The sequence below is a fragment of the Mugil cephalus genome, chromosome 6, assembly GCF_022458985.1.
Source record: "Mugil cephalus isolate CIBA_MC_2020 chromosome 6, CIBA_Mcephalus_1.1, whole genome shotgun sequence".
Lineage (NCBI taxonomy): Eukaryota > Metazoa > Chordata > Actinopteri > Mugiliformes > Mugilidae > Mugil > Mugil cephalus.
In genome coordinates, this window is record NC_061775.1 from 3403439 (window position 1) to 3426067 (window position 22629).

General features: G+C 39.7%; 2 protein-coding genes across 4 annotated transcripts; both read left to right on the plus strand.

Annotated features, from left to right (window-relative positions):
* Nucleotides 1–3979: 3979 nt before the first annotated feature.
* On the plus strand, nucleotides 3980–12422 carry rx1 (retinal homeobox gene 1). The gene is made up of 4 exons (XM_047586360.1): nucleotides 3980–4254; nucleotides 4836–5165; nucleotides 8125–8378; nucleotides 9069–12422. Exons 2-4 carry the CDS (start codon nucleotides 4862–4864, stop codon nucleotides 9558–9560), a joined length of 1050 nt encoding a protein of 349 aa, XP_047442316.1. The 5' UTR covers nucleotides 3980–4254; nucleotides 4836–4861; the 3' UTR covers nucleotides 9561–12422.
* Nucleotides 12423–15531: 3109 nt separating this feature from the next.
* LOC125008816 (fizzy-related protein homolog) lies at nucleotides 15532–22392 on the plus strand. Of its 3 annotated transcripts, none has more exons than XM_047586133.1 (14): nucleotides 15532–15697; nucleotides 16196–16272; nucleotides 16425–16547; nucleotides 16809–16872; nucleotides 16968–17098; nucleotides 19675–19757; nucleotides 19882–20065; nucleotides 20168–20233; nucleotides 20319–20421; nucleotides 20575–20759; nucleotides 20843–21076; nucleotides 21350–21454; nucleotides 21553–21645; nucleotides 21752–22392. In XM_047586133.1, exons 2-14 carry the CDS (start codon nucleotides 16204–16206, stop codon nucleotides 21791–21793), a joined length of 1482 nt encoding a protein of 493 aa, XP_047442089.1. In that variant the 5' UTR covers nucleotides 15532–15697; nucleotides 16196–16203; the 3' UTR covers nucleotides 21794–22392. The 3 variants fall into 3 exon arrangements, with proteins under 3 accessions (XP_047442089.1, XP_047442091.1, XP_047442090.1); XM_047586135.1 differs by having other exon boundaries at nucleotides 16971–17098; XM_047586134.1 differs by having other exon boundaries at nucleotides 15533–15693.
* The last annotated feature ends 237 nt before the right edge of the window (nucleotides 22393–22629 follow it).

The window sequence follows — 22629 nt, forward strand, 5'->3', positions numbered from 1 at the left end:
CTGAAGGAAGACCTTGAGGTCTCCTGTCTGTCACCTGCCATTAGATCCTTCCTGCAAGCGAGGGCAGCCACCTGACTGCCAAGTAAGACTTGGACCCAGAAGTCTGTTCCTGGGATGGACAGACAGGCTGGAGGAGAGAGCCTCGGTTTTTGAAATAATGAATCACTTTGGTGTAACTGATGTCTGTGTAGTAAATGTTTTAATATTGCCTTATCATTTAAAGTCTAAAGTTGCAAAGAAGCAACTCCATGATGATTACGTGTGTCGATAAACCAGGGTCAGTGTCATTGTCCTTGACTGTGTGTGTGCGCGTATCACACTGACAGACATCTTTACAGAATCCCTGCCCCTATCACACAACAGCCACACTCCGCTTCACTCTTTCTCTTTACCTTTCATCCACTCCTTCCTTCCTCCCTCTCCCTCCATTCCTCCCCCACGCATTTACACGTTAGCTGCTTTTACCTCTAATAGGCTCTAATAGGATCAGGGGGACTTACATTGTCATCTGATAAAACTAAGCAGCTTGATAACTACACTGTTCCTTCTTAACCAATTTATGCTCAATTAGGATAACAGAGAAACTGCAGGAGGAAAAAAAAATGTATTACAATCATGAGGGGATAAATGATCATTACAATTTCCTATGATGAAAGTGATAATATCTAGTCTGAAATAAAAACACTGGTTTAAAGGTGATTATTATATTATTCATTTATTATTTTATACTGAAAATATTCTATTTGGATTTATTTTCATACTTCAATGCATAGATTATTTAGTCTTTATAATTATACTCATTGTTCTTCCTTTTCAAAATCTGCCACCTACATTTCCAATGATGCAACTCCACTACCGTGACTGTTAACTCACCGATTCAGGTGTGGTATGCAAGTAATCATTTACTACATGAAAAGAAGCAATTTAAACATTTATTCTACATTTTGTTTCCTGTATCATTTGCGTTACCATTTTCATAAGAGCATGCTTGTAGATGAGTGTGGGGGGAATTTTTATCATTCGATTCCCAGCTTGACTGATGATCAGGCTAAATAGTCATTTTGATTTAAGATCAATCTGAGTCTGAGAAAAAAAAATCTACAGCCGATACGTCAACCGGTTACCCTCAACAGAGAGCTACTTTTTTATTTGATAATTTGCTTGAACAAGCCTTTCCTAAGACAGTGACAATAATACTGTTATCCATCTTTTGCTAAATGTTTGCTTTCATAACTATGGTACTGTGTAAGTGAAAGGGCCCCATGTTTACCCAGTGTGATTTGGATCTGTGGTTGCTAACTGCAGTTTATGTTTGTGCAAGAATTGGTTGGATATAACACTGACATGATCATTTCCTCATTGTGTGCATATTGTGAGCATACTGTAATTGATATGATCACAACAGAGAAACAACATATCTGTGCATTACTGTGCTGTGTGTTTCACATACCCGAATGTGTTTTTTTCAATCTACTGCCTTTTTGCTCTATTTCACATGCCATCCTGTGCAAGTAATGACGACTAAATCAGTTTTTTATACAGTGTCCTCAGATTCTTCTGCATAAAAATGAAGAACAAAATAAAACACAAATATTTTTTTTTTTTTTTTGCTACTTGTTTATTCAGGAAAATTAGCCTGTATAACGTAGTTATCCTGTTACGTGCAAAGGTAAGAACACCTCTGTGTGCTTGTGTTTATAGAAGTATATGATGGACAAAGGAGCTTTCTGAGGACCTCAGAGAAAGAGTTGTTCATTATCAGACTGGAAAAGGTTTCAAAGCTCCACAGCAAAGTAACGTTACAAAGTTTGGAATCCACAAATCCACAGTCAGACAGATTGTGAACAAATGGGGGAGATTTAACAGAGATCCCTCCAGAAGCAAGAAAGTCTGATAAGTCACCATCAGGAGAACACTGAACAATCACGATACACATGGCAGAGTGGTTAGGGCGAGGCCGCTCCTCTCCAAAAAGAACATTTCTGCCTGTCTGCAAATCATTAACTCTCTAAACATCATGTGGACAAGCCAGAAGTCTGTTTATGAAATGCTTTTGTGGACAGATGAGACCTGTCTGGAGACTAATCAACCCTGCATTCCAGCATCAGAACTTCATCACGTCTGTGAAACATGGGGGTGGTAATGTTCTTGTTTGGGCGTTTTCTGTTACATATGGGCTGGTGGTGGTTTATACCATCATTGATGCACCAATGAATTCTCAATTAAACCAACGAATTCCAAAAGAAAATGTCAGGACATCTGCCTGTGACCTGGATCTGAAGAGAAACTGGGTCATTCACCCAGACAAAGAGTCCAAGAACACAAGTTGTTCTACAAAATAATGATTAAAGAACAAATGAATGTTTTGGAACGGCCAAGTCAAAGTCCTGACCTTCATCCAATAGAAATGTTGTGAGAGGACCTGAAGTTCATGTGAGGAAACCCACCACCATCTAAGAACTGAAGTGGTTCTCTACTGAAAAGGCTAAAATTCCTCCAGGCTGCTCCAGGTGACTGATCACCACTTACCTGGAAATGTTTAGTTGCTGTTGTTGCTGCTCACACCACATACTGAAAACAAGGGTTCATTTCATTTTTTGACTCAGATATGTCCAAATTATATATTTTCTTGAACAAACAAATGTATTTCTAATTAAATTTGATTCTCTTTGTCTACTTTCAGGACTGTCCAAATCTGCTCATTCACCATTTTTATGCAGAAATGTAGAAAATTCTGAGGGGCACAAAAACTTTTAAGTGGCACTGTATGTTTGAGGTCACAGCAAATCTCTTTAGCGTCTTTAGAGTCGCAGCTGATTCCTGTGACGGTAAGCCGGTGTTAGCTTCGAAGACGGTGGCCTCCAGTGATTTAAAGCAGCCAACAGACATTTTTGCGCTACGAAACTTAAAGAAACAACTGTCAGTGACACAAACCATCTCTGCAGTGACAACAGACACTTTTTCTGGGAGTCACAGTAGGAAAATCCCACCCTAAGAGAAAAGCAGCCGTCATTAATACACTTGTGCTTTCACTGCTGCAGCAAGTAAAATGTCTTAAGTGAAAAAGGTCTTTGGTCCAACTATACCAATTATCACTTTGTTTTAGTCAACGTCAAATATCAAAACCCTCAGGAGATCTTAATGATATTTTATCTGTCAGACCAGGCATGCTGTTATGTCTTAAGACCAATGTGACATGTTTAAATGCCTCCAGGATCGGATGGGTAAAAAAACAAAACAACAACAACACTTTTTTCTTTTAGTCAGTGAGTTTTCAACCTGCCCTTCGTGGAGTAGTTAGTATTGGTCATGTAGGGTCTTCAGCCATAACTGTAATGAAAAGTCCCTCTCAAAGCATTACACTCCAGTATCTGGTATTCATTTATTAATTACTTATTCATCTGGTTTTCATTCAGTGTTTCCTGTGTATTTTTTTTATTATTATTATTTTCATTGACTCCATGACTCCCAAGCCAAGGTTCCTTCACTTAATATAAATGGAGAGTGCGTGTTTGGACCAGTATCTCACTTGGAGTTGTTTTTCTCAGTTTCTGTGAATGAAACATACCTAGTGATGTTTATTTTGCTTGTGTTTTTATATCATCTAACACATTTTTCTAAAATTGTTCCCTTATAAAGGTCTTACTTTCAGTTTGGAAGTTTCAAAGTTTTCTTTCTTTGTGTAGTTCCTTATAATGGGGGCTGGGTGGGCTTAATACAACTTTCCAGCGACTCTTTAAAACAATACATTTATGAAGGAAAGTCTCATTTGGGCTTCATTAGCTGGTCTTCTCCTGTGGGGGTAAATGGAAATGACATTTAAAACAGTTACTTGGGCAGAAAAAAAGCTGCCAATCACTCTTAAAGGGGAAGGATTGCAATTAACTACCCTCTCCTAATCCCCTCGTTTCACCTCCTACGCCGCCTCAGCTTTGTCCACCTCTCCCTCTCCGTCTCACTCCTCTCCCACTCTCCTCTGTGAGCTGTAGTGGATGGCGTCTGAACTCAGTTGCTGAACACGCTTTGCTCCAGGTGGCTTCATTTGGTTGCACTTTATTGGAGCATTTCTGTCCGGACGGTTTGTTCCACACAAGAGAAATTATTTAGAGAGATGCAAGTTAAGCAAAGTGCCTGCAGACGGTGCACATAGTGGATCTGGGAAGAGTGAAGTTGGAAAGCAAGCTGCTGAGAGGAACAGGTGGAGGAGCACTGGCATCAGTAACTTTAACAGTTCGACAATACTTATTCCAAGAGGTAAGCATTGTCGCTGTCACTTGTCAAGTAACAAAGCCATTAAACTGAAGATGTATAGACAGAAAACGATCTCTGCCTTGTAGCTGCTATATTTACTTTACAGTATAACTTCCTAATTTGTTTGTCATGAACAAAACACTTTTTTCAGGACATACATTTTTCGACACAATAACTTTATTTAAGCAACTATTTATTTATTTAGCAATTATATTTATTTTTTTATGAATTTATTGTCTCAATATGTATATATAAATGGCTTGTAACAGCAGATTTCCTTCTGTCGTAAGATTCTCGCAAGTGATCTTTGTCAGTGATCTAACTGACGTGTCTAATATTTTAGTCATACCAATTAATTTATCATCTTCAGACTGTGGAGCACATATTGTGTGGAGTGATCTGAGTTTTAAAAGGAATGTGTTTTTAGATTAAGAAGTAACTTCTATTCAAAACAGACTGTCTCCCCCCTGGGCCTCTGAAGAGGATAATCAGGTTTATGTGGAAGGAGGGTTTGAAAGTCATCTAAGGTAACCAGGATATCATCTACTCTACCTTTCACCTCGACTTCTTCCCTTTGATCGCAGGCTCTGGTTATTGTCCACACGCTCGAATGCATTTATCACTGGATACTATGAGCATGGTGGACGAAAGCTGTCTCTCACCCAGCAACTTCCACGAAATGGGGAAAGGTGGGGGCGTCGCAGCAGGAGGCCGCGTCCACAGCATTGATGTCATCCTAGGTTTCAGCAAAGACCAGGACCCCTTGCTAAGTCCAGGTGGGGCCCCGGGAGCCCACAAAGTGGGCATAGATGGCCTGGCAGAACCTGGGAAGCAGCAAGAGTCCTCCTCTCACCCGTCATACAGCGGGCACCTTTCCTCTCTGAGGAACAGCAGCACAGAGCAGCAGTACCACGGTGAGTCATGATGGGGATGCTGGCCTCAAACTTGCCACAGGAGACATTTTTATATTAGTATCATTTAAGAGCTCTTCGTTTCACACCACAAGGCTGAAGTCTTTGGGCAGTACAAATCAATTTCTTCAGAGTTTGTTATTGAGGGTAGGGTTTACGAATCATCTCATTTTTTTTACTTCAAAACACACGAGATGGTCAAGGGTATTGATTATACAGCAACGCTGCTGAAAGCTAGACTTGTGTGAACTTTGGCATTAGCGTTTCAGAGATTTGGATTTGATAAGATGGAATTGATTCTTCTCCACTGAAGTTAAGATACTGATGCCGCCAAGAAAACCAAATAAATCTTCAAACTATGTGAGTACTGTCCATAAAGGTATCTGGTCACCAACACCGGTTCAGTCTTTCAGGCTCCAAACCAAACTCACGAAGCAGGATGAACTGGTAAGGCTTTGCAGTACATACCTGCTTTGAAGTGGTCCACAAAAACATAAAAGAGCATAAATAATAGACCCACTGCATACGTTTCAAAAATACATAGTTTTAAAACTTATAGCTTGAGCGAGACACACTGTGGGTATGTGTTTGTACTTGGACTTTAGGGTCTGATCCACATTTTCTTCTCCAAAAAAGCTTAAAAACAGCAGCTCCATTAAAGACAATCTCATTAACACAACATTCAAATGAAGTATGCATCACACAAAATGTTGAAATCAGTGCTGTACTTCTGTTTAAGAACAATACAGCAGCTTGGATCATTGGACACATGATGCTTGACCTCAACAAAACTATCATAACTTCAGATCGTCCCTTTAAAAACACATCTAATTCACAGTGTGTTACATACAGTTGCTATGTCTGTGCTATGTTACATTAACTGAACTGTGTGGACTGAGATTGAGAGATAAATCACAGGACAAGATGGTGCAGGGGGTTTATGTCCCCAAGGCCAATCTCATCCTCATCCCCTTGTGGAATTCCCCTAATCTTCTCTTCTGCCCAGATTAGATTGTACAGCAGCTCATTCGGGTGTTATTGTTATTGTTCTGTCTCAAAATCTAATTTATCGCGATTAATCTGACGCTATTTTCACATCCAGGATGGGGCAGGTGGTTTTGCACCAGAAACAAACCGAAAAAAAAAGAAAGAAGTTATTACTGATGAGGGATCCATCCCCGAGAGAGAGAGAGAGAGAGAGAAAAAAAAACTATTTTAAATGATTCAAATTCAGTTGTTGGATTAACAAACATCAGTGACATCACTCTTTTATTTCTATCTGTCCTGTGAAGTCAGTCCAGTTCCTTCTGAATGAGCAGCTTTTCTGTGCTCGGTGTCAGTCGGCCCCCGCCTCTCGGTGCCGAGATGTTCTGCTGGCTGATAAACAGTGGGGAAGCTTTAGACCAGTGGCTGTGATGGGCTGACAGGCCAAGAGCTGGTCACTGAACCAGACCTGACCTCTGCTTTTGTCCAAGCCTGGCCTTTGTCATAGCTGCTTAATGAGAGGTGGATAAATGAACCCCCCAAAATCCTCCTTTGCCTTTACCTCTGCTCTAGTTTGGTGGTGGAAAAGCCCACAGTGACCCCTCTTTTATCTCCATCAACACATCCCATTAACGAAAACAAGCCCACTTTTACAGTCAGTTGTTTTGAAGAAACCTCAAAAGGATAGCGACCATTGTCAGTTTGTCCTGAACAATGATGTTGATTTAACCTCTAAAAACAGCAAGCTAAAGCTAGCTTTAAGACTTTTTGTTGTGAAGTCTGCCAAAACATACAATCACTGTAACCTAACATTTTTATCATTTAGCACAGACATTGTGAAAGCAGTGGTGATCTCCTGATTGTGAAGCTCCTCTCAGCTGCAGCAAAAAGCTCTTTTGAATAAGAAATATTGACCAGAATCAGAGCTGAGATAGTGCTTTGGCTGTTGTTGACCGGACCCAAAGTCACTGCAGGTCGCCTTCCACTTATTAGCTTCGCCACCCACTGAATGAGGCCATGGAATCTGATTAAATGCTCAGACATAAAATGGCCACAGGAAGTTCATCATATTTTATATGAGGTTCGATTTTTGTGCAGATTCAAGAATTCATGTCGACTTTTAAGACATCCACTGATATTCTGACCAAACACTTGTTTTGACTCTGCAATTAGAGGACACATTTGCTTTTCTTATGCAAGAAACTATTTAAGGATAAGTTAACCTACTTTCTGTGGTTGACAACGTATCCAACAAAGCTTGAATGATGTGTTGTGTTTGGCTCAGGACCAGTCTTGGCAGTAGCTCTTCTAGAGTAACTGCTGGCTAAATTGGTTTGATTACCTGATCGTCATCTTTGTACTTATTGAATTAAATTACTTCCTGCTCAGGTCAATTCTTAACTATGAGATCCATTGAAAATGAAAGTGTGGAGGAACTATCGAAAGAAAGGCTAAGACAAAATGTTTAATATGAAGGATTAGTTGGACAGATACAGTGACATTAGTTTGTCAGTGACTAGGATCACCTGTGACAGAACTGTGGATATTTTCCTGTTTTGGATGAATTGGGGGATCATATATTTGTTTGTTTGACTTCCAGTTTGGTCATGTCCAGTCTGTTACATATGTGATGCACACAACTACATTTGCTGTTAAGCCTTTAAAAAAGTTGTTTTCAACTTTACTTTTAAAGGCATTTCACCTCTGGAGAAGATAAACTCTCAAAACAACTGTTCTAAATCCGATTAGGAATGTTTCTGACCTTCACTGAGATCCAGGGGATTGCTTGCTTCACTGACCTACAGTAGCCTATTGTTGCTGGTGTCAACCTAATGTTTGCTCTTCTGGAAATTATACATCACATTCTTCATTTCAACACACCATTTACTTTTCCCTTTTCTATAAATTCTGGCTCTGGTTCACAACATTGTTTTATATGTAGCAAATAGCTGATCCATCTTTTCCATGTCCCGAACAGACACTGGATTGTTCACAAACAAGTGCGATGAGGAACTGAGCGAGCTTAGGAAGAGCGTGGAGAGCGATGAAGGCAAGTCTCCAGAGTCATGCAAGGAGGATCAGCCCAAGAAGAAACACAGGCGCAACCGCACCACCTTCACCACCTACCAACTTCATGAGCTGGAGCGTGCCTTTGAAAAATCCCACTACCCCGATGTGTACAGCCGTGAGGAGCTGGCCATGAAGGTGAACCTCCCTGAAGTCCGTGTTCAGGTAAGAGGAACCATGGCAGTAGAGGTAACAACATTAGTCTATCCAAAGTACTTGGTAAATCATCTTACCGCCCCACTTCAGTCGACCTAAAGAGTTCAGGGGAGATGTTGCCAAATCGAGCCAAAGCTTTTTGCATTTGGCTTCTCAGTATCCAGACGAGGACATTGTTTGGCAGCAGACTGCGTGGTTTGAAGTGTTTAAGTCACACTATGCCAACTTCAGTCGTAACAACCCGGGGATACAATCTAAAACAGGACTGGGATTTCTTTAGAAGAACCAAAAGACCCAGTTTGAGTAAGAAGCAGCTGAACGTAGCACTAATAGGTTATACAAAGTGCAAACTAATTTCTTAGGGAAACCCCTAAAATGTCTTGGCTCAAGGCATATTTAATCGATATTTCAAGAGCATATAATGTCATCTGAACCCTCTGTGGTAAATAATGTCCATATCAGTCCTAGGATTTTTTTTAGATTTTTAGGCTCCAGATATGTAGCACGGTGTTCGCTGCTTAACATGAGGAGGAACAGAATTCATGTATTTTGAGTTGCGTTGCTCTCTGTCATAGACAAAAGTTTCATGTCACTTCAAGCTACCAAAACACCTAAAATACTGCTTATCCTCACATTACCACTCCGAGCATGAGGTGCAAAAACAAGGTGTATTTCATCATAGTTTCATTTCCCCTCCAGGTCTGGTTTCAGAACCGCAGAGCCAAATGGCGTCGGCAGGAAAAAATGGATGCCAGCACCATGAAACTCCACGATTCACCTATGCTGTCCTTCAACCGTCAAGCACCAGTTCACACCAGCATGGGTCCAATGACCAACTCCCTCCCCTTGGACCCTTGGCTGACCTCTCCCCTGTCCAGCGCTACGCCTGTCCACAGCATCCCAGGCTTCATGGGTCCAGCTCAAGGCCTGCAGCCCAGCTATCCCACTCACAGCTTCCTCAACTCAACTCCTCATGCTCCCCATCCTCACTCTCATCCTCATCCTCATCCTCATCCGTCCATGGGACAGGGGATGCAGAGCATGGCTCCTCCTCCTTACCAGTGTCCAGCACCATACCCTGATAAATACCCTCTGGAGGACGTAAACCAGCGCAGCTCTAGTATCGCTGCGCTGAGAATGAAAGCAAAGGAACACATCCAGTCTATGGACAAGACCTGGCAACCCATGTGACTAACAAACATGGCAGTCCATGTTAGTGACTCTGGAAAAGGAGACACTGAAGTGGTTTCTTGGAGTTCATGGTAACAGACACTGACTAAAACTGGACAAATCAGCAGTGACATGTTTGGACAGAAGAGGATGTTGAACTGTGAAAAGTGAGGATGTGAGAACTTTTTTTTTTTTTTTGTACTTTTTTCCCTCATCTCAAGGACATGAAACAGAAAACTGCAGAGTGGTTAATTTTTTCATTTTATACCACAGAGAATCTTTACATCTGTTTTCCCTCATTTGTATGTGTTTATTTGTTTGGGTGCTGTGAAAGCAAATTTATTTTTGGTGACCCTTGATCTAAAATACAGCTTGCAGCTCAGGAAACATTGCAATCAAGTTTTTATCCTTCAGCATCCTCGCATGCATTCTCTCTTTCACTGAATGGACTCAACGAAGACGTCATACAACATGAAAACAACCAAAATGTAGGAATTCTTATTGTTGCCATCAATTTTCATTTAATTCTGTCAGTCATTGAAATCAGTTGAGTCAAACAAAAAATATCACATTACTTTCTTCGCTGAGTTTGTGTTTTTACTAATTAATCCAATTGTCGAATTTTCATGGGTCAGCTAATCAGAGTCTCTGAGAACTTTGTGAATGAGTGAAGGTCTTGGTTTCATGTGAAATCAAAGCATGAAAGCACATAAAATCTTTGACTGCACATCTCACCAATCTGTTTAGTTCTGTCTTGAGTTCTATAACTAGTTTTCAGTTCATCTCTCCCATGTGTAGAATGGTTTATGTCGCCATTTACTGCCAAATTTAGACATACGAGTCCATAACTTAGCAAAACACCATGAGGCACTATGTCGAGATGGGAATCCCTACACAAACTTAAAATACTAAAATGTTTGAAAGTGTACTGAAGTCAGACTTGTAATGGCACCTTTTGTAGACCAGGGCTGAGAATATACCAAAAACAATTCCGCACAGACTTAACGTTTTTCTGACTTGTGCTGAGATGCTTTAAAGAAGGAAGAAACAAGACAAGGATGTACGAAGGACAGAAAGACAAGCCAGTCAGAGGAGTAACCCTCTTTTTGCTTGAGTGGCTGTTAGAGGAGAAAACCTGTTGGCAGCTCAGTGTTGGGTGGATGCGTGTACGTGCGGGGCAGCAGAAAGAGCCCTATGTTATGCGTCACCCCACATAGTTTAGTCTTTGTTCGGCACAATTGATCCAAGTGTATCCTCTTTGTCTGAAGCTGAAGGGGGAAAAAACGGTCTCAGGCTGCACTAAATAGGCCCTTGTAACCATTTTGTTATGGAGGTTTCAAACGAGAAGAAACGTGGATGGTCATTAGTGAGACAATATTGGTCTTTTACCATCTGTTACAGAGTTAAGCTTTTATTGTCTTAAAGGTAGAGGAGATCGATTTTAACCCCAACATGCTTTATATGAGTAGTATCGGGTTGAATAGATAAGGTATATTTTAGTATGTATGTACCTCATGAACCTGTGCAGGTACATATATTAACTTGGATCAAGAGGGAGAGAAAATCGATAATCTTAAAGTGCAATTTCAGATCCTTTTTATTTTTTTATTTTCATTTTTTTTTATTATTTTTTTTCTTTAAAGAAGACTAATTTTTTTCCGTAGCTGCCCATTATCTGGTCGTGATATTTCAATTTATCATGATGTCAAACCGCAGCAAGAATGGCGACAGTCTTTAGTCAGGCCTGTATTAAAATCCATCAGAGAGGAACAAGTGTTATAGTCGCTGCTTGTCACTTGTCCTCATGTATTTTATATATATTTTTTAATGTTGTTGGTTAGCAATGTTTAGACTCCCTGTTGGACAATGCAACCGTAGGACCAATGGAACTCACACCATAGAGACAATGAGGGTTTTCTTACACATTAAAAGCTTCTGTAGGATGCAACATAAATGTGATTTTGGGCCATGAATAAGCCAAAGGTTAGATAATGGACAAAGTTGCACTAGAACAGTTTTAATTTTTTTTTTTTTTTTTTTTTTTATATAAACGTGAAATGTACAGGATATCATCTTACATGTTTTGTCTGTTTTAGTGACTGTTGTTTTAAAGTGAAGATCTACTGCAAATAAATCTAGTTTGATAGAAACTTTATCTCCACGTTCTCACTGCAGCCACTGCTTTCATGTCGACCTGTGCACTCATTCCCACACAGTCACAGTATTTTTTTTTAACCTCACTAAGACTAAAGAGCAATCCAAGATTAGAACAGTTTAATCGTTATCATCTGACATACATGGGCAGAGACATTTTTTTTCTTTTCTGTTAACACTTGTGTTCCTCGTCTCTCCCTGTCATGTAAGAGCTCTTTCTTTTACCCCTCCCAACCCTCTCTGCTGTTCCATGGTTTGATGGCAGGGTGCCAGCCTGTTAGGAAGATGAGACTCCAATCAATCAGGGCTTCACAGGGGGGCCTCTGAGCACAGGCCCAGCTCCCTAATTGCCCCCAGGCAGGCAGGCAGGTCGGCAGGCTCAGCCGCTGCAGCACATGTTCACAGAGGGACCGGTGCCGCCGCGGTCACTGGCCTCCTCAGCGTGTGAATCACTTTCCTGGACAGATGGAGGCCTGAACAGACCTCACTTCAAGGACCATATGGAAAAGCCATGGATGTAATAAGGACAATGTTTGCATGATTCTTGATAAGTGATTACATGCTGCATTTTGTCACAAAGCTCAGCCTCTGATTTCAAACAACATTGCATATAAACAAAGACTTCTGATAAACATAAAAGTTGTTTAACAACACGTACAAACAAAAACACAGAAATCATTAAAAAATAAGTTTTTTTTCATGACTGAAAATAAAAACACTTCAACTTTTTTAACTTGAGTGTCCTTTTAAGAAACTATTGCTTTATAACTCAAATTAACAGTAATATTTTAAAGACTAGTTGATGGTAAGAAACATGAGTAAGGTCTGTTTACAATCACGTGATTTAACTGTGTCAGTAAACACAAAAAAGGTCATATTTAATGTCATATTTACTGGATCATCTCTCAGAAGTTTGTATTGATTGTATTGATGAAAAAAGAGAAAATGCTTTCAGCAACAGAGGATGATGAAAGAGACTTTGAGGGAGCCAGAGTTGGAGAAAGTAAAAAGAAAGACATTAACTCAGAGATTACGTTGGAGAAATGTGTGGGAGTGAAAAAAGCAAAGCGAGAAAGAGAGGGAGAGTGAGAAGGAAGAGAGAGACAGACAGAGAGAGAGAGAGAAAGAGAGAAGGGAGGGTAGGGTGGGATGGCTGCTCATCAGAGTTAATGATGTAGAAAATCCCCCAATTAGAGCGTTTTCCTGTGTTGCAGGATGAGTTCAGAGCGAGGTCTACTGACAGCCCTGGGATTAGTACCCGGGCCGGGCTGGGCCGGGCCGAGTTGGGCCTGTACAGACACTAACTAAGTGCTGGACGGCTTGGCACTGCTCAGCTGGGGCCGGGTCGGGGCTATAACCACAGCCGGGGGCCAGGGTAGGCATGCGTTGAGCTGGAGTGAGTGGCACAAAGGAAAGCATGGGAAAAAAGAGCAGCAGCCGACCAACATAAATTGTTCTAATGGAGAGATGTACTCTTCTTTATAAACTGTTTTACATATTTTTTATTCTTTAAGCTACTAGTTATATTTTTTATAAAATATGAATCTTTTCCATTTAAAGGGTCCAAAATAGTATATTGTTAGATGTGTGGTAAAATCTAATGTTATTCTGGTTTAATTAGTTTTTTATGCCGCAGTATTGTATATGTACTCCTCAAACACATTACCAATTCTAATCTGGACATCTGGACTTTTACAGGAAATCCATCTTAGCCACATACTGCTTGACAATAAATCACAAGAGGACAAAAAGGCTGAGTCGTAGTAGGCAGTAGGCTAAGACGGTAGGGACCGGACCTTTAATCCTCCCTGTCCCCTGGTACTTTGGACAATGAATCTGGACACAGATCTGTCCCTCATACGAAAATCATTCATTCACACGTAGCAACTGAAAACCCCTTTGTCTGATAAGAGGAGCAAGGATATAGAGTGTGGAGAATATTCTAAATGTCTGACTGTCTCTAATGATCATGTTTAGAGAAGGACTTGACATTTTACTTGAGACTAGAATGCTGTGAATTTTCAACTAACCATGACTTGATTATTTAAAGATTTGATCTGGATTGAGAACCTTGAACTTTTTCAAGTAAGAAATATGCCCCGCGATTTGAATATTCAATTATCTTTATGCACTGAAATCATCTCAAGTATTAGGTTGGTAAAAATACTATTCATTTAAATTCCGTTATTATTAGTCAACCACATTTCTCAAAATCAAAATCATAGACATGGTCTGTACTTTCATCTGAACATTGTCCAACTGTAAAAGTCATAGGAACAAACATCTCATGCCACAGGACACGAGTTGTTGACTAAACTGCAAATAGAAAGACAAGTAATTCTGACGATCTTCTGCAACACAGTAACTGTGTTCATTAGGAACAAGTGAGTCCCGGATGACTAATTGATTAATTGTGCAGTCCATTATTTTGCTCCCACACCCGAGTAGATCTGAAAGGGCCACGGCTGGAGTTAACAGTCTTATTGGAAAGACGCGTTCCTTGCAAAGAATAATAAGGGAAAATAGCGGAATTAATTGGGTTTGATTAAGAGAGCTTTTCAATGGAGCACAGCTTTTTCGCATGACATAATTAGAGGTCAGTTGAAGGGGCGGTGTGAGAGGAGGTGAGGGGGTTTTGGTTGTTGGCGCCAGTGCTGTGTGGGTGTGTCTGTGAAAGAGGAAGACAGATAGACAGACAGAGTGAGTGTGTGTGCGTGTGTTGGTTCCTTCACACTTGTGGAACTATGTTGTGTGTCTGATGTGGTAAGTTTCTATAGGCTCATTCAACAGAAAACACAGTGAAGTTCATGGGGGGCCCTCTGTGTGCTCAGTGTGCAATTATTATCACTACAATTGTCGGCATTAAAGGCACAGTGCTCTCTCTTTTGTTATAGCTCCGTGGTCATTAGCTGTGCATTTCAGAGACTACAGTATTGTATAGAATAGGGCGGTGGAAGAAAAGTAGATTCAGCAGTGTTTTTGGATGAGTACGAATCATGTAAACATATTCCAAACATGTCACACAGCCTCCCACGCACATTATGAATATATAATCCTGTTACAATATAATCTAGAGCAGGAGAGTGGGGCAGGCAAGAGATCTAAAAATACATCTGAACTCTCACAAACGAAGACCAGGCACCTGATTAGATTGTCAAATATTCCATCACAATTCTGCATCTCCAATTTTTTTCTTTTTTTGTCCCCCTCAGAACAGTTGTGATTCCACAGTTTTCTGTTTCAGCAGGATTTGCAGCAAACAATGAGTCTGAATTTACTTGGGTGAAGCTTTAATCCTACTGACACCGTTTACCTTAGTGTCCTTTAACAAGACATCACACTACAAATCATAGAATGTACCAAAAACAATATATTATGCTACTCATACTATACTTGAACTTTCCTGCTTTGGAATTTTTATTTTTTATTTTTACTGATGTCTTGAATTTTTGAAGTTTGACGACGTATCTTTTAAAAGTAGAGTATAAATTCAAGGCTTTTGGTAAATACAGGCTGCTACCATAAAGTCAATGGCTGCAACACTGATTGCTGCCCTCAACTGAGTGAGAAAAAGAAGAAAAAGATCTAGCGCGCCCTCTATATTTGAAAATCAGACATGACATATTATTTACATTTTAGCATTTTAAAGAAGCGTGTGTAAGTAGGAAAATGTAATACTTCCCGAAAGTACTTACATAGATTCTCTTATTTTAAATTCCACATCTACACATAAGTCATTGAATATTTTATATCAAACCATTATGATTGTAACAACTAATGGTAACAACTGAGGCATTTCCGTGTTTTGGTTTGAGAGGCGTACGTCACGGGCGTGTCACACAAGTCCCAAAATGCAATGCGATTTACACCTCAGCTAAACTGAATTACAACAACTATCCTCAACTGTTAGCCAATAATTTGACCGAACACGTTCATCCGACCTCGCCGCCGACCCGACTGTTTTTGTTGGATAGTCGTGACATTTGGGAGCTGACTCGTTGTAGGTACGTTTTTTAATTTTTTTTTTTTACAAAAAATGTCATATTAGCCATTAGCTCAATTAGCTAACGCTAGTTGTTATTAGCTGCCTCATTTTGTTTAGTTTAAACAAGTCTACAACAAAAACTATTTCATGACATTACGCGTTATTATGACATTATGCTTTGCGACCTAGTCGTAACTGAATCAGTACGTTAATTCAAATATAGGACTGCTTGTGCTTTAATTTTGGTCATTATATGAAAAAAATAAACGGCTGTCATCACTGTTAAGTAAATAAACGGAGTAGTTTACGAGGCAGAAATAGTGGTGACTGTAGTGGTGCTTAACTGTGTAACTTCTTAGTTTTACACATTTAAAATGAAAACTATCATGATACAACGTGAATATCTGTCAAACATTGGCAAACCAACACCGTTTTATGGTATAAGTTAGCCTCTACAATACACACACACACACACACACACACACACAAATATAACTATTGAACTTTGTTATATCAGGATCAAGGATGGATCCTGAATATGAACACCGGCTGCTCCGTCAAATCAATATTGAGAACGACAACTTGAGCCCAGTTGTGAGTCGTTTATTACTTTTCTTCCCTTTTCTGTAGTCGATTTTCTTTGTTCCTTAATCATTATACATCAGGATTTGATATGTTATATTATTACTGAGCTGATCAAAACTTCATAAGCGAACACACTCAAAGGAGATTTGTTGATGTTACAGAAACACAGTCTGTGCAACCGGGCGCCCACCAGCTCTCCACTGTCCTCGCCCAGTAAGCTTGGAGACAGATTCATTCCTACCAGAGCAGGAGCCAACTGGAATATCAACTTTCACAGGATCAATGTATGACTTTGTTATTGGGGATTGGAGGTTTTTTTTGAAAACATTGTGCTTTTGTAAAAAAGTAGTATGTATAATACTAGCCAAAACTTTGGAAATGCCTCCTCATTCAAGGGGTTTTCATGAAATAACATGTTTGGATTTGTATAGTAAGCAAAAAGTGCAAACAAGGCAAATATATTTTCTTCTGAAATTTTTGGAAATGTTAGTGTCGTAAATCAATAACAAATGTCTTTGTTTTTTTTTTTTGTTTTTTTTTACTAGGAAAATGAGAAATCACCAAGTCAGAACAGAAAAACAAAAGATGCCTCTACTGATAATGTCAAAGGTAAACAACTTTTAGAAATGTTGTTTTTGAAATTTAATGAAATTTAATAATGAATGAATTTAATAATGAATCAAATAATGCTGTTGTGCTTGTAGCAGATGGGCTGGCCTACTCTGCTTTACTGAAGAATGAGCTGCTGGGAGCAGGAATAGAAAAGATCCAGGACCCGCAAACAGAGGACAGACGTCTCCAGCCATCAACACCGGAGAAGAGGAGTCTCTTCTCTGTATGCACATTTTATACTATTGTACATTATTAGAACATAGGAGTATACACAGATCAGACATAGTATTAATACAATTTTATTTATATAGTGTCAATAACAATAAAAATTGTCTCAAGACGCTTTCCAAAAACCGACCTGAAACCTCCAGAGCAAGCCTGAGGGCGACAGTGGCAAGGAAAACCCTCCCTTTTAACAGGAAGAAACCTTGAGCAGAACCCAGCTCATACGGAACGACCCATCTGCCGAGGCCAGCCAGTTAGAAACAGAGAAGATCAAGAGAAAAGAAGAACAGAAAAATAAACAAACTGCTGTCATAGATATACATATATTGAGCTGAAGGAAACCCATAGAATAATATAAGATATAGCTGATGATCTTGTGTGACACTTTGAGAGTATAAGAGGATTTATGGGCAGGTTGAAGAATTGTTCATCCAGGTAGGAGTGGACAGCTGCAGGCCATGAAGACTGGGACAGATGCAGTTTATGGAGCTCCACAGGTCTGATACACAGCCTGGTAGCTGAAGGCTCTACTTCCCATTCTACTTTTTGAAACTCTAGCAACCACGAGTAGACCTGAACTTTGAAATCGTAGTCATCTGTTGGGACATTATGGTACTATGAGCTCTTGCAGATATGATGGAGCTAGGCCTTTCAGTGCCTTGTATGTAAGGAGGAGGATTTGAAATTTAATTATAGATTTTAAAGGGAGCAAATGAAGCAAAGCTAAAACTGGAGTAAGTAATCTCTTCTGCTAATTCTTGTCAGCAATCTTGCTGCAGCGGTTTGAATCAATTGGAGGCTTTTTAAAGAGACAATTCAGAGAGACTAAAAAGAGACTATTTGGACAACCACACAGTAACGAGTTACAATAATCCAGCCTCCACAAATGTATGAACTAGTTTTTCTGCATCACTCTGAGAGAGGATGTTTCTAATTTTGATGATATCACGCAGGTGAAAGAAAGCAGTCCTGGTCACCTGCTTTATGTGAGAATTAAAGGGCATATCCTGGTCAAATATAACACCAAGGTTTTTCACAGTAGTACTGGAGGCCAAGGTAATGCCATCAATAGAAACCAGGTGATTAGATAATGAATCTCTGACATGTTTAGGGCCAAATACAATGATTTCTGCTTTGTCTTGAGTTTAAAAGTGGAAAATTACAGGTCATCCAAGCCTTTATGTCTTTAAGGCATGCTTGGAGTTCAACCAGCTGATTAGTTTCATCTGGTTTCATGGATAAATATAGCTGGGTATCATCTGCGTAGCAATGGAAGTTTATGCCGTGCTTTCTAATAATATTGCCTAAAGGAAGCATGTATAATGTGAATAATACTGATCCTAGCACAGAACCGTGAGGAACTCCATAGCTTTCTTTGGCATATATACAAGAATCATTGTTTACATGGACAAACTGGAATCTGACAGATATGATTCATACCAGTCTAATGCAGTTCCTGTATTCTTGATCACACTTTCAAGTCTCTGTAGTAAAATACTGTAATCAATTGTGTCAAATGCAGCACTAAGATCTACAGGACAAGTATAGAGACTATAGAGACTATAGTCTGAAGCTATGAGGAGATCGTTGGTAACTTTAACCAGAGTCGTTTCTGTACTATGATTAAGTCTAAAACCTGACTGAAATTCTTTAAACAAACCATTCTTGTTTAAATGGTCACACAACTGATTGACAACAACCCTTTCCAAAACTTTAGAAATAAAAGGAAGGTTGTAAATTGGCCTATAGTTGGCTAAAACATCTGGGTCAAAAATATGTTACATCAGTTTTAAAAGACTGGGGCACATATCCTGTTAATAAAGATAAGTTTATCTGATTTAATATGGAAGTATTAATTAAAGGAAAAACTGCCTTGAGCAATTTAGTCGGGATGGGGTCGATGCTGTAATTATTGAAGTGAGCTCAGGAAGATCCAAATATTGACTAGGTCCTACAGAGATCTCTAATTCCACTGTACTTACATATTTGACAGTTGGAAGGATGCTATGAATTGTATATCTAATGCCAACAATTCTATCAGGACAAGTACATATACTATACTGCCAAAAGTTCGCTCACCCGCCTTTACACGCATATGAACGTGAGCAACATCCCATTCTTAATCCATATGGTTTAATAGGATATCAGACCACCTTTTGCATTTATAACAGTTTCAGCTCTTCTGGGAAGGCTTTCCACAAGTTGTAGGAGTGTGTTTATTGGAAGTATTGACCATTCTTCCAGAAGCGCATGTGTGTGAGGTCAGACACTGATGTTGAACAAGAAGGCCTGATTCTCGGTCGGCTTCGCTCATCCATGTCTTTATGGACCTTGCTTTGTGCACTGGTGCACAGCCACATTGGAACAGGAAGGGGTCATCCCCAAACTGTTCCCAAAAAGTTGCGGGCATGGAATTGTCAAAAATCTCTTGGTTTGCTGAAGCATTCAGAGTTTCACTGGAACCAAAGGGCCAAGCCCAGCTACTGAAAACAGCCTCAGTGTACATCATGAATGAGGGTTAGTAGGTTTAGGTTGTTTTAATAAAGTTATTTTCCATCTTTGTCCTCTTTGCAGTATTCACTCAACACCAAAAGATCATCACCAGAGGATGGCTCCAACATTTCTCCCTATTCACTATCACCTGTCAGCAATAAAAGGTAGAGGCACTTTTCTTTTTCTTTTCCACATTTCTTTTGTGGATTCCCTGCCGAACAAAGAAAGCATGTGTTTTATACTGTCTTTCATACTTCCATACTGTAAAATCTAAACTTTCTCTTACAGTCAGAAGCTGTTGCGTTCACCAAGGAAGCCAACTCGCAAGATCTCCAAGATCCCCTTTAAAGTTCTGGATGCTCCAGAGCTGCAGGATGACTTTTATCTTAACTTGGTAGACTGGTCATCTCTTAATGTGCTCAGTGTTGGGCTGGGCACATGTGTTTACCTGTGGAGTGCCTGCACTAGCCAGGTATGGCAAATTATGTGTATGCATAAATAGATTTTATGTTATGACAGTTTTAATTTCTATGCTGTGCCACAGGGACTCACTAGATGATGCATGTGTTCTTAGGTAACAAGGCTGTGTGACTTATCAGTGGAAGGAGACTCAGTCACGTCAGTTGGGTGGTCAGAAAGGGTAAATAACTACATGCTATTAAAGAATTGTTCTGGTGGATAGTCATTGACTTTTTTGTCTGTAAGTGGATGTTTTGTATTTTTAGGGAAATCTTGTGGCAGTGGGTACTCATAAAGGCTATGTTCAGATCTGGGACGCTGGTGCTGGCAAGAAACTTTTTGCCCTAGAAGGACACACAGCCAGAGTTGGTAAGAACTTTGTTCTGCAGTTTACAGGAATGATCAAGGCAGATTAGTGGAAAACAAGGCACCTTTGATTAAACTCAAATACTTAAAGCTTTGGATTTTAGTCAAATTTTGAGAGTGTGATGAGGCTTTCATTTAAGTTTGCTCTATCCACAGGAGCATTGGCATGGAATGCAGACCAGTTGTCTTCAGGAAGCCGTGATCGTATAATTATTCAGCGAGATGTGCGGACGCCTCCACTCCAGTCAGAGAGGAGGCTGCAGGGGCACAGACAAGAAGTGTGTGGCTTGAAATGGAGCACTGACCATCAGCTGCTTGCATCTGGTGGCAACGACAACAAGGTACAAGTATTGTTACTAAAGCCACCTCTGTTTGTTTGATTGATTGCTGTATTAATTGATAAAGGTGCGTTTTGTTGTCTCAGCTGCTGGTGTGGAACCATTCATCAGTGAGCCCGGTGCAGACGTACACGGATCACTTGGCCGCAGTGAAAGCCATTGCCTGGTCCCCCCATCAGCACGGCCTACTGGCCTCTGGCGGCGGTACTGCAGATCGCTGTATTCGTTTTTGGAATACTCTAACATCGCAGCCGCTGCAGTGTATGGACACCGGCTCTCAGGTCTGCAACTTGGCCTGGTCCAAACATGCTAACGAGCTGGTAAGTGACAACAGTTTATAATTGATTCACTGGCAATGAATTTAAAAATAGACGTCAATGTCATCAAGGTAATATTTTCGTTTATGGTATTATTTTTATTATGCAACATACCAATCTCACTGATCATTTAATCCTTTTGATTTGCACCTAATTTATATCATTTTACAAAGATTTCTCAGTTCCCATGTGTGAATTCAATAATACTGCTTCCTAATCCTACTTCTGCTGCTGTTGAGTGGAAGCAAACAATAATCAAACTCGTGCTTTTTCCAGGTCAGCACCCATGGATACTCTCAGAACCAAATCTTGGTGTGGAAATATCCAGCTCTCACTCAGGTTGCCAAACTCACAGGACACTCCTACAGAGTGCTCTACCTGGTAATTTTTTTTCTTATAAGAATGTAGTCCTATGTTAATGGAAAAGGTAGCCATATTTGCGAGAACAGATAGATGATTTATTTATTTATTTTTATTAGGCCATGTCTCCGGATGGTGAGGCGATAGTCACAGGAGCTGGAGATGAGACGCTACGTTTCTGGAATGTATTCAGTAAAACCCGGTCAACAAAGGTGAGAATGCATGGTTTAGGACTGCTTAATTTATAATGATTATACAGACCCAGACCCCCCCATACCTGCAAAATAATTAACCATGTTTATTTGCCCTTTCTTTCAGGAATCTGTATCAGTTTTAAATCTCTTCACCAGGATACGGTAACTTTCAACAAATAAAAAACTTTCATTTGAGATGATCTCTGTGCCATCTCTCGATACCTAATCAACATGGTGCTAAGGACAAACAGTACAATCAGGGGCCTCTTGTGATATTTTTTCACAAAGCAATGAGAACAACTGTGTAAGAGTTTTTCTTGACTCTTATTAATGTTTTTTTTTTTTACTTTTTAAAATGTGTTGAACTTACTTTAGTTTTATCTTTACAACTACAAATCACAAGCCTTAAAATATCTACTATCATTAATGAATTTGAAATGTGGACAGAGCTTTTTGTTTTAGTTTGTGTGTATCTCAGGTTTAATTTATTTGACACACTTGTTATATGACAAAACATTTGGACACTTTATGTTAAGTTGTCTGACATTTAATATTGATTCTGTGGAGAAAAATGCCACGTTAGAGAAAAACTAAACATGACCTTCACCATTGCGGTGATCCTTTGGAGAAAATGGCATTGAATGGCTGACTGAAATAATGCAGTTTTGCTTCTGTGTATAAAACGTCTGATGCTGTGCATTAAGACATCTTCTACAAAGTGTAACCTTTTCAGGAAAAGAGGAAATAAAAACCGGAAGAACTGAAGACACACTTGGTATTTGTTAATTTTTTGCATGACATGCTCTTCACCATTTCCACTTACTATTTTGAACTTGATTTATTTAACTTCCACATAAAATATGTTATTTGAGATGGCTTTATCATGTTGCATTGGTAATCTACACATTTGCAATTGATAAAGTTGAATTAGCTAATTATCTATATACACCCAGCTTCCAGGCAAGTATAATTTAATATAATAACTAATTAAAAATAAATATA